Below are 12,978 nucleotides of genomic sequence, written 5' to 3' on the forward strand. Positions count from 1 at the left end.
CAGGTGTTAAGAAACCAAGTATAATACTCATCTTGAAATCTAAGGCATTTCCTACATAAAATCAAATTAAAAAAAATGCTCTCATTTGCTTTATTTTAATTTTTAAAGATTAAGTTTTACTTTTTAGTGAATATGGTATGTCCATTTCATTTAAGTAGCAACATCATATCCTTTGCTAAACTTCTAACTAAACAGTATTCTCATCTTTTCATATTTTTTCCTGACCTTACCAATACAGTGGGGAAAAAAAAAAACCAGATGTGAAAAAAGCAAGTAATAAAAAGACATCAGTATGAACTGATAGTGTCAGAAATAAAATGACAAACCTGTGCTAGCTGCTTGTGACTCTTCATCGCTGTCAGCTTCCTTTCTCCCTTTCTTCTTGCTTTTCTTAATCTTGATCTCTCTGGCATTACCTCCTCCTCCTCCTCTCACGCTTCCACTGCCCTCTGGTGGAAAATTATTTGCTTAGTACACAGTAAAGTTCTAGCACTTAAAAAGTATTAAAATATTATGGTAATTTATCTGCATTACTTGTTAACACTGAATTAAAAAGCCACAGCCTGATTCTAAATGTAACCTACAACAGGTCTTCCTGAATCTTCGGGCCATAGGTTTAGCTCTTAAGAAAGTAACTGAGTCAAAGCTTTGTTTAAGCTAATGTCATTAATAAACACAAATACTAATGATGCTAAAAGTCCGTATCATCAAAAAATACCAAAAAGAGCTTATCTTTCAGAGAAAGCATCCTACAGAGTAAGCATATAAGCAAAATATTCTTAGAAGCCTGTATTCAGTTAACTAGAACGCTAATGACTGTTCCTAGGTGACTACAAAGCAACAAGAAGTTCCAGTTCTGACAAATGTAACCAATGACTTAGTTCATAGGTCCGACTATTAATTCATAATCCAAGTATTCAGAAGACAAGATCTCAATTTACAATACAGTCCCTCACCACAACGTAGGCTGTTCCGCTGTTTCTCCCTTTTACACAACTTGTTCCTTTTTTTCATTTTAAAATTTAGACTGCAGAATAACTGTTTCTGTACATGCACCAAGTCTTGAGGAAGCAGCTATTATCCATTTAAATATAAGGACCAATATTTCAAGCAACTACTTTATGTAACAGTACTATCATTTAAGAAAAGGAAACACAAGGACAAGATGCTACTACTTACAAAGCTAATGGCATCTGTTATGTGCTACAAAGGGATTTTTAAGCATTAATTTGCAGAAACTGCAAAGTAGTTCACTTGGAGCTCGCAGTGGATGGTGTACTTGTGAGACCCTGTGAATCTGTGACCTCTCCAATATAAAATGGAAAAAAAAGTGCTGGTGTTTTTCAAAAGCTTATTGGAAATGAAGGAGAGTAGGTTTAGACTAGATCTTAGGAAAAAGTTCTTCAGTACAAGGGTGGTGAGACTCTGGAACAGATTGCCCAGAGACGTTGTGGATGCCCCCTCCCTGGAGGTGTTCAAGGCCAGGCTGGATGATGCCTTGAGCTACCTGGTCTAGTTGAGAGCCGTCCCTGGCAAGGAGGTTGGATTAGATGATCTCTAGGGTCCCTTCCAACCTAAGGCTTTCTATGGTTCTATGAAATGTGACTGCATTCAGCTGAGCACATACAAACTGTTTGTCAACTGCACAATACACTAGTTATTTTGGAAACAAGCTCCTTTCATTCTGTGTTTCATTTTAATAGTCACACAGAAAAGTGGCAACCTGCAGGCAAGATCTTATCCACAGAGAGATGAAGCCAAGACTTCATCAGACATCTACTGTCAGAAAAGCCCTATTTTATAACAGGATACATGTACTGTAACCTACAGAGAGGATTTCAAGAATACATGTCTCTGCAGGCACTTTTTTATCACAGACTGTGGCAAATGGTATTAGGCAGCAGAAAATCTATCTTGAAAATTTTCATTAATCCAGTGTGTGGGAGAATACATATTTATATGATTTGCATTAACGCTACACATCAGGTTACACTTAAACAACAGATAGTGACGTAGTCATGTGCAGACCTTACACAGACAACATGATGTTGGCTACATTTTGCCAATATGCAATAACAACATCTAATCCTTAAACTGTGATGTTGCTTGGATTTTTTTAAGTCAAAAAAAAAAAAGGGCACTTCAGGGTAGCGGTAGCACTTGCTGATGGTACAGCATGTTACCTGCGGATGAGAATCTGTCTAGACACTCGCCCCATGCTCAGAGTCTCACTCCTCAGAGTCCTGGAAACCAAAGTAATTCTATTTCTGTCAGTTCAATTAAAGTTCAAGCTTCTCTGCCTCAGCTATGGCCTAGAAAAACCTGCTGTCTCTTGTGACAGGAAAAAGTTTAGTTTCCAGTTCAACTCATTCATGTCCTTTTCAAAAGTAAAATATAATGATTTATTTTGCAGATGAGTATATTCAATTAAGCTAGATGCATCAGTCCTCTGATTCTGTTACTTTCAGTAGCACATAAAACTCTACCTGCCAGCTCAACACAGATTGCTCAGCTATGCTGCAGCAACACAAGAGCCACATAAAGTGTCTGAGACTGAAAATAGTCTTTAGCCTGAAAAATGTTTTTAAAACCATAAAGAACTGAAAAGGTTAAACTCACATTTTTATTCCTCCTCGGATTAAAATCTATTCCAAACAGCCACCATACAAGTGGAGTAAGGTTAGGGACTAATTTAACCCGGATTATTCCTTAAAGTAATCTGTGTGAATCTCCAAATACCCGTTTTGCGTGCAAACAGAAAATCGTCTGGCACAGGATTCTCAGAAAAAGATGTACAATATTCTCTGAAAAAAAAAAAAATCTTAATACCTCATTTCTCAATTAGATAGAATGATTTTGGAATTAACTCTCAAGACTATTAAGAAATACTTCTTCCCTTTTCCTGGATCCATGAAAAGTGAAGAGTGAGAGTGTATTTACACTGTGTAATAAAAACCAGGACAGAGGTCCCTAAGCTAATGCTGGTTTGGTCAGACCTCACTGCACAACTCAATCCTATGTGACCACACCATGCATGTGAACAAACACACATGGACTCCTTGCTCTAAAGCCAGCTGCCTTCTCTTGGGCTAACTCAAGGTATCTTTATGGTACTTTCTCTGTACTTCTAAATCTGAAATTAGTTTTCGTGGACATGGCCATGAAAGATAGATATGGACAGATGTATCTACACATACACATGATTAAGTGGTTGGATTACTTCTAAAGTATCTTCAGCAATGGACTATATGCAACTAATGGACTACAAAACACAGTAACTTTATATTTCCAAGGCTAAACAAGCCTTTTTTATGGCTTTTTTTTTTTGCTTAAGCTAAATATCGATGCCTTACCTGTTGCTTTCTTTCTTCTTTCATCCTTCTTATCTTTTTTATTGGCATATGAATTCTCTAAACTAGAAGCTTGTTTTAAATCTTCTTCAGTGATTAAATTAACGGGGCTATTTTTCATTTCCTAAAATAAAATGAAGAACATGCACTTAATAGCAAAAAGATACACACAGCAACAAAAGATACACATAGAAACATTTATGCTCCTTGGCCATTTTTAAGTGTACTGATCTAACACAATGTTTTTCAAGTGCAATACATTGAGAAACAATTATTTTTGCCTTCAAAATTCAGTGTCTGATCATACTGCCAGCATGACGGTTCTCCCTGAGCGCAACTGAATATACATTAAATTACACTGATTACATATACAAACATTTTTTTCAGTTTTGCCTTTCTTCTTAAGCTGTATTTCAGATGAGATGGACAGATGGTAACAAGAAATAGTCACATAAAACTATACTCACAACACTCAATATATTTTACATCTTGACCAATAAAAACCCCTGTACCTTTTCAGCTTTCTGTTGCATCATATCAGAAAATAGGTCAGCACAGTTGCTTAGAAATTGCTCACTGACCACAATGGTGTCACTGAAGACCAAACCTGAAGAATTTTTGTTTAAAGATCTCATCACTTGCTGAAGCAATATCCCAACATCTTCTACTGACAATGAGCTGGGCAGAAGAGTCTAGGGTAAAGAAAATCAAAATCATTTACATCTGTTCTAGAATAGACAGATACTACTTGTATGTGGATAAAAAGAATCCATGGACATTCAACTTCACATCTGTTAACTATTTAGAATATACCGCACTTTTAAAATCAAACTATTAGTTAAACTTTTAAATTTAAAAGTAAACATTATTTTAAATCTTCTAGCATCCCAAATCAACATTGGTCTAAAACATGTGTTACCTCTGGGCAAATGCATGGGAACTTCTTCAAAGCACTGTATCTGCTTACCCTGTTTTTGTTCAGACCAACTTCAAGCCAAGTAATGCCTTTTTACTTGTTCCTTTTCTTGAACCGAATATTCTTCTTTGACAACATGGAATATTCATTATATGTGTAGTTTCAATAAAGTATCATTTGACACAAAAATAAGCCAAAATAAGTAAATCCAACAACCACCACCAAAAGGACTGCTTACTGCTACATCTATCCAGGTTCCAGAGCCGATGGCTTCCTCTACAGAGGCTTCAACTTGGTCCACAATTTCTTGCCCAACACAAGCTGCTCTCAGAAATAAAAGTTGTGTGGACTTGTACCTTTTTTTAATGTAGCCTGCTGGGTCAGGGATGCCGAGTCTGTACAGTGCATCAAATTCTATAAAATAGATGTTGGTTACACTTGAGTACCTTCATATACATACAGGATCTTATGTGGTAATCTTTTTTGAAAGCAGAAAACGAAGAATTACATATAGTTTTTATTGAAGTAAATGCAGCCTTAAGCTGACGCTGACCTAAAACCTTGTTTTGTACAAGCTACAACTAAACACAAGTGTAGCTGAAAGGAGGGTGTAGAAAGGTGGGTCTCTGTCTCTCCTCCCAAGTAACAAGTGACAGGACAAGAGGAAATGGCCTCAAGCTGCACCAGGGAAGGTTTAGGTTGGACATTAAGAAAAATTTCTTCACTGAAAGGTTTGTCAAGCACTGGAACAGGCTGCCCAAGGAAGTGGTGGAGTCACTATTCTTGGAGATTATTTAAAAGATGTGTCGATGAGGTACTTAGGGATGTGGTTAGTGGTGATCTAGCAAGTGCTGGCTTAACAATTGGACCTGAGGATCTTAAAGGTCTTTTCCAGCCTGTTATGAAGATTAAATCATGAACATGAGTTTGGTCTGAGTTTTGGAAAAAAATGTTTTTTTTTTTTTCAAATTCTTATACCATTAAGATTATCTTTGCAATTATACCTTTCCAAAGTATTCTAATATAACACAAATAATATTTACAATATATGCAATGTCAAAATGTTTTGTTTTCAAAAGTTACTCAAATGTACTTGCAGAATTGTGCAATGCCTCATAAGCAGAACATTTCAACTATTTGGCAGTTTATACTTAGACATTCTTTAAACATTCAAAGACTTTGACAGATACTGTATCAGTGAAGCAGTGTTACAGAAGCATTTAATACTACTTCAATAAATTATGCCAAACCTTTCCAAACTGCAAGATTAGGGACTGGCCCTTTGGGACCACATGGGTACATTCTTCTGTTTATTCAGGTCCCCATTTTCCCATAGCTCCTGTTTTAAAACACCATTGTCCAGCATCACTCAGCTTTAAGTTAGATGGACTTGTTTGGATTCAAATCAGGACAGCAGGACTACCCACAGTAGCTCCGCAAGTCTTATTTTGGAAAAAAGCTCCGCAAGTCTTATTTTGGAAAAGTTTCTGTGAACTGCACATTTGGTTACCCAGACTATTAACAGCCAAAATTTGGTTGTAATCTGAACAGCTGGACTGAAACTCCAACCATGTGGGTCAAACATGATTATCTGAAAAGGATTACAACAAGCAGTCTAAGAAATGTTTTCAGGACAGTAATAAAAGTAGCATTTGTAATTCTGTTTGTGAGAAACTAAGTTACTGTTTAGCAGCAGGGTTCTCTCTGTTGAACTGTGGTTCCTTGTGCTCAAGGAACACTCATCATCATAAGCAAGATGGTCTTTTCAACAAAGGAGTATCAACTACTGTATTGATTTGCACTTATTCTTGTGAGACTTCACTCTAGACACTAGCTACATTAGGGTAAGAACAATTAGGTAATTAGAAAGAGATATTTTCAACAAGAATATAGATGAATTACCTAAGTAACCATTCTGCTTGAAAAAGGAATCCACCCAGTTGCTCTGTGTCCTGGCATAGATGTCTGGGACAAACACAGCCTTGTCCTGTCTCCCACCAACCACGGTGCCTTTCAGACGACCACTGTTGACAAGTTCTTCCAACACAGCTACAAGAAGAAATTAAATGCAGTGACATTTTCCCCTTCAATATATCCATTAATCAAAGCATAGCAATTATTTTCCCTGGTTTATTTGTAGTTCGTTTCCCTCTCATTAGTTGTTTGTGCTTTTTCTACTGAAACATTTCCAAGTTCTATCAGTTATTTTTAACACTTATGAGAGTGTCTGGATGAAAGCTTTGGAAATCACACCAAGTTTCAAAACAGTGAGACACAATGGTAGGATCAAAACACTTTTTATGGAACATATCCCTGGACAGTTTGAGCTTTTAATTTAGAAAATGTAGTCATAAAAGACTCTTTTTTTTTCCCAGACAATAATATATATGAGCATTTTATTAAGAATATTCTCCTCAAAATCACTGCTTGCATCTTAACCTACATGGAAAAAGGAGAAATTTGAACACACTAAAATGAATGAAAAACTGCTACCTAAACTGCACCAATGAGCACCTCCATTCTTGTCCTGGTGACCATCCCCAAGGTTTACAATGTCCTCATTGTTGCCAATAGTAATCTCCTGATAATGCACAAATACTGCTGACAAAGTACGTACTGGCAACTGGTAGTACCGAAGTACTAAGCCATTCTTGATGCTAAATAAGGTATTTGCAATCCATTAAAGGTGCACAGGAATATCTGATTTGCCTCCCATGTTCTGCTTTTGCCTTTTTGTTAATCACTAGATATATTTAAAAAAAAAAAAAATCAATTACATCAACTGCCAAGCTCTGCTGATTTCCAAAGCTTTGCTGCATGGCTTTTTTATCCTCAGTTTGTGTTGATTTCTAGTTCATTAAAAGACAGATTTTACCCTGGAACAGAACATTAAGTGGCACCATGTGGGATGGCTTTTTCCTCATTACATATGAGTAGCAGTCAACATTACAACATGCTTAATACAGCACACAGAGGTTTAGCTCACCTACACAGGAAAATTTAGCTGAAAACTTGGGTCCAGAAGAAATACTGCATATTAAATCACGATTTTTTTTTTGTCAGATATGCCCACAGTGTAGATAAGCCTCTGTAAAATAGCAGCTAGTGAACACAACTGCCACTAAGAAAGCTGAACAGTACTTGCACTGAAAAATTGTGGAAGAAAGAGTAACTGAATTAAGCAAGATATAGCTTTATATAACCTAAGACCAGAGCTAGAAACCATGTTCTGCCATGGTTCAGTTATCTTATATAAAATAAAGCTTATGAGACAGATTCTGATAATAAAATCAGATTTTTAGACTTATATAAACTTTACACAGTTTAGTTACCCAAAAAAATAGTCAATGTGCCTGTCAGACAATACAGTTCTCTGTTTGCAATCTCAACTTGTTTTTATTCAAAGCTTTTGGGAAAAAGAATAAAACCTTAATAGATTTTTACACAATTTTGTGGAGCACTAGCATGAACTGGAGTCTTTAGTGGAAGGGAGGGAAATGACAATGCCGATTTATTTTTGTATTACTTCACGTGCCAGTTCTAAAACTCCAGGGCAGAGAAGGTGCTTCCATAGGAGATTTCACAGCCCTTACTACAATTATGACTAGATAGTCTCTTGTTTTAAAATAAAACAACAACTTTGTGGAACTACTGTAGTCTCACACTTATTTTTAAAGGTGACTGAGTAGTTTGTAGTGTCCTATTAGGTCTCTGTCAAAGTCTAGGCAAAGATGATAAGTGTCCTTCCCAGCTTGCCCTACACCAGCAGTACAATACTCAAAACTGAAAAACATCTGTGCTTTCATTATGCTTTCTAATTAGTGTTTTAACTTAGAAGAGTTTCTCATTTCTTAAATTATTTTCTATCCTAACCTCATGCCAGCTCAACATGAATAGCAGTACAGCTATGAGACAGAACCACAGGCTGTTGTTTATCTTGTCTAACACTAAGTGTTGATTAAATTACACAAACAGTACACTGAACTTCCTTTTCTGGAAGAGACACAAAACTGACAAAGACCATTTTAAAACACATTGCTAATAATGAGCAACATAAAAACCCAGGAGTGTAAGTAACATGATTAAAAGATATTTTTCAGGTATCCAGCATTTGTGGAATTAAAATGGTGTCTCAGCAAATGGAGAGATTAAAATCAAACCTACTCTGGCAGTGAGTAAAAAGCTCCTTGAAACTTATGAAACTGCAGAAGAAATGAAACACAGTAAGAAAACTAAAGAAAAAGATGAACAAACACTAAAAAAACACTCAAAAAACACAGAGAAAAAGAATATACTAGAAATACACTTGGCCACTGTGATGATTACTGGTGATATGAAATCACTAGAACTTCAATTCACATTAACAATGTACATGAACAAAACATGATCATGTACTTGCAGGACTTGTTTGAAAAAGACTGTAACTGCATACTGAAATTTATTTGGTACTGCAACATTACTATAATGCAGCTTCCTTTTCATCTATGAGTACCTGCATGGCACATTCAAAAAAAAAAAAAAAAAGAAGAAATCTTGAATCAATTAGGTGAAAGTAGAGCATTTATATGATTTTATTTAAATGCTAAGGTTTTAATTTTTAAGGAATAAACTTGTTGCAAAGAACAAGAAGGTAAGCAGAGAGATACTATCAGTGGAGCTCAAGTCTGCAATGCCCTGAAGGCAAAAAGACCCAATCAAACAAGAGACAAATTATTAACTTTCATGAAAGTAGATAGAAAACCATAAAAGGATTATGAAGAGCAGCAGCACTTGGTCAGCCAGCATGCAAGACTAATGATGCCTGAAGCAGCATTTGGACAGATGGGAACGGGTCGTCAAAAAAAAGCTGCAACATTAGAAGTGAGAAGCAATTAAGTACTGCCTAAAAATTTCAGCAGTTGAACAGGATATCTTTATGCATTTCTATTTAAAAAAGGAACTGTGGAAAAGAAAAGCAAACAGTTTAAGGATATAATTTATCTCAGCATATAAAGACATTTAACTAAGAGCACAACAAAAGCTCTGCCTCCACCATCACAAAGTCAATAAATAAAAAACAGAGCAGTTAATGCCATTTGGCTACATAGAGTCTGTGCCCTTTTGTGTGCTACGCTGATAAAACTGCCAGTAGCTAAGGGGAACTAACAAAACAGATGATAAATGAGTACTGTATTTCTTGCATCATTCTGGCCCCAAAGATATTTTATCAGCATATGCTTTCATTGCTTTAGACACACAGAACACCTCTTCAATTACAGATAGCACAACAGATTTAACACTTTTTACACTAAAGAGAAACATACTGTTCTTTATTCCAGAATTAAGGCTATATATACTAAAATGCTTCTCTGAAAGCATACTTCCAGTAACAAAGAATCTATGAATTAACTAAAATACAAAACAGACTGAATGAAACTCACAGTAAAGTAAATGTTCTTGAAATCCATACCGAGTGATCAAGTTACTTATAGGTGTAGGCCTTGGATAAAAGAAAAACAAAGCAAAATAATTTAATGATCCAAAATTCATGTGGAGAACCTAGAAAGGTTATACTCCAGATGGACAAAAAACTACACAACATCTTTGCCCCAGGGTGCTACACTAATGTTTAACACATCTTACACAGTTTTAACTTGGAATTACTATAAAGTTATATATCAAAGCTACAATAATTATTGTAAGGTAACTTTTGCTGTCCTAAGCTTTTTCTCTTCGTACTAATTGACACATAAAGTTATTGATTTAATAAGAAAAAAAATTATCTATAAACACATGTAGTTGGTAAACATCATCAACAGGTAATTGACTGGAGAGCAGTGGAAGGACAATGAGGAGGGATACTTGCTAAACAAATGAAAGAACCACTGATCAACATTTTTTCAGCCCCAAAATCTTAAGTATGTTGTATATTTTATCTTGTTACACCTTCCTTGTTCTCCCTTCAAAAGGAGCTCACCATTTCAAAAAGTGAGTCTAACAGAACTAAGTATTTCACCCCAGAAACTGAACTATGCTTAAAGAAATCTATCCATAGGTTCTTCTTTTCTTTTTCAATCACAAGTGAATTTGGTCCATAAAGAGCTATGATAAAACTATTTCACTGTGTGGTTCCAAGAGTTGGAATTTACCGAGTCATGGCAGTGAAGAGGCCGCGGATGCGCGCTCGATGCCGGGACACAAAGGCTGCCGTGAAAATCACCCCACGGTTTTCCTGGTCTAGTTGTCCATGAATAATTCTACCCAAGCGCCTGGATAGTGCCTGTGAATAAAAGCCAGGATGACTGCTAAAACTGGATACTAACAATATTAAACACAACTTAATGAAAAAAATCTGTATCAACAGATCAGAAAATTAGTTTTGCTAAGACAGACAAAATATCCACAAATGAGGGCTAGAAATGGAAATTATTATTTAGGTATATTGAGGATGTGTCTTCCTACATGTAAATTGATGGCCCACACTTCAGGGAATTCAGCCTTCCTAAAAATGCATACTGCTATCAGATACACATCTATCTAGTGATGAAAGAAAACTCTGCAAAAGAAGTATGGTTTGGAGATGAACAAAGACAACTAAGATTAAACCTTTGTATTAATTTTGTATGAACCAGTGGCAGATGAATTCAGTAGTCCATTATTTTAAACAGTTAAGATAAAAATTAGCAACAATAAACACAAAAGAAAGTATGTGCAAAGACTTTATAAACATTCATCCTTGCAAAGTGAACTAAACCTAGGAAATAGTGCCCAGGAAACAAAGAGAAATCATGGAATAATTTTTGTATGTTAGAAATATTTTTGTAGAAGCTGATCATGAGACAAATAGGGGAAATCTGCTCATAAATTAAGAGTCAGCAAGGTTGTCTGTGGAACCTAGTATGACTGTTCACCTTATACACGCCATGGGATTACTCATTGAAAATAGTATCTTCCAAACAAAATCCAACCTTCACTGAAAGTCAACGATGGTAAGAGAATTATCCTTAATCCTTTTAAACACTATAATAGTTACTAACAAAGGTACACAGGTTTTTTGTTTCTAGTCAATGTCTGGCTTCAGCTTCTAGAAACAAATGTTTATTTTACCTTTTCTGAATAAACTGAAAGGTCTCTACCATTGCTTTTTCTACTTCCTAGGTAGCTATTGAGACTGATGAAACTAGACCTATATCTTTTTTTACTACAAAAAAATACATTTTCAGATCTTACATTAATCTAAACTGTTTCTAACTTTACAAACTTTAATCTGTTCCTAACAGTCACAAAGATTCTAAAGAAATATTGCCAGTAGTGAAAAGGCGAACATCAGCCTTAATCTTTCAACAGGCTACACTGCACTTCATGTACCTAATAATTTTCTGTTTAGAAGGGCAAGCAGCTCAACACAATTAAAGTCATGGATATGGCAAAGGTAACAAAAGAAGAGGAACACAATCAATTCCACATTTGCTAGGTTGCTGGCATGTATCACCTGTATGAGGAAATCTCCTGGAAGGTCGTATGCCTTGCAGAGTTCCGACACTGTCACCTGGCCAGTTTCCTGTAGTTTATCATTTATTTCTTCTGCTAGTTGATCCAAGTAACTCCTTATTTAAAAAAACAGAAAAAAAACCCCCAACACATTAAACGTGATATTCAAGATCAACCGGTTAGTCACATGCTGGATTATTAACTGACCTGGCACTATACCTGTTTCTGTTGCATTTTTGCAAAAGCAAACTGAACGTTATTTTAAGTGAATAAAGGAGAGCAACATCAATGAAAATGTGTTTTTTTTTTTTTTAAAAAGTGTGCTAACCATGAAGCTAGTGTTAAAATTGGCCATTTATCTGCTTGCATGAAACCGTCAAAAAGCAGGAAAAGGAAAACATATGTCAATGAGACTTAGAAAAGGGCTTCAGTGAGCAGGATAGATCTTAATTATTTCAAGAGGCCAGGAACTTCACATTATTTGCCAAGAATAAATCCTGCAGCACAATCAATAACAGAGACAACCCCAGGAGAGTATTAGTTCAGTGGTTATTAGTGTGCTGAATGCCATGAAATAACTTGCTCATACATCTTATAAGGCTTGTGAGGTAAACCAAAAGGTGGGAAAATATGAGAGGGTTTGTCAATAGCTGAGGCAGATAGCAAAGCCACAGAGCAAATAAATCTGGCTGCTGCACACAAAGACACTGGGTAAGAAAAGAAGCCTTCTAAGTGCAGGATACTGGGCAGAGACATTCCGTGAGGCCTTTCCTCCAAGGATTCACTGGCTGCTTTGCTGAGACAGGCCTCAGTCGCCATCTGGAAAAGCAGCACTGGTCACCACCAAGCACCCCTAGCAGCAGCCAAGAAAAATGTATTTCACTTCAGAAGTAACAAAGGCTGGCCATCATTTATAGTCTTCATCTTAAAAAATAAGAGGTGTGACATAGACATACTGCTCCTGAAAGTACTCACTCATTTATAAGTTGTCCCAGTACAAGCTGTATATTTTTTTCAGATTTAACGATGTCATTAGCTCTGTTTTCAATGTGCAGAAGATCCACATTTATTACCTAAAAAAAACCCCCACCCAACAAAACCTCTCATGAGAACTTTAAATTGAAATTAATTCTCAAACATTGAGATAGTATACTTAGCCATTCCTATGCCTTAAGGAAAGCTGCTTTTATTTTTTTCTTCAGTTGCATACATATGCATTTACTCTGTCATTTGAAATAAAGC

The 12,978-nt window shown here is 36.0% G+C and overlaps 1 protein-coding gene across 1 annotated transcript in view; it reads right to left on the bottom strand.

Annotated features, from left to right (window-relative positions):
* UFL1 (UFM1-specific ligase 1) overlaps positions 1-12,978 on the bottom strand; it is a gene marked incomplete at its 5' end in the record, with an annotated part of 21,510 nt that overhangs the window by 6,698 nt on the left and 1,834 nt on the right. Inside the window, 9 exons of the mRNA XM_008937651.1 lie at positions 327-449; positions 3,354-3,474; positions 3,863-4,042; positions 4,505-4,680; positions 6,169-6,315; positions 9,687-9,745; positions 10,395-10,525; positions 11,738-11,852; positions 12,712-12,809. Coding sequence (XP_008935899.1) covers positions 327-449; positions 3,354-3,474; positions 3,863-4,042; positions 4,505-4,680; positions 6,169-6,315; positions 9,687-9,745; positions 10,395-10,525; positions 11,738-11,852; positions 12,712-12,809 — 1,150 coding nt within the window. The remainder of the gene's footprint in view (positions 1-326; positions 450-3,353; positions 3,475-3,862; positions 4,043-4,504; positions 4,681-6,168; positions 6,316-9,686; positions 9,746-10,394; positions 10,526-11,737; positions 11,853-12,711; positions 12,810-12,978) is intronic.

The sequence above is a fragment of the Merops nubicus genome, unplaced genomic scaffold (genome assembly GCF_000691845.1).
Source record: "Merops nubicus isolate BGI_N331 unplaced genomic scaffold, ASM69184v1 scaffold34613, whole genome shotgun sequence".
In the NCBI taxonomy this organism is placed as follows: Eukaryota; Metazoa; Chordata; class Aves; order Coraciiformes; family Meropidae; genus Merops; species Merops nubicus.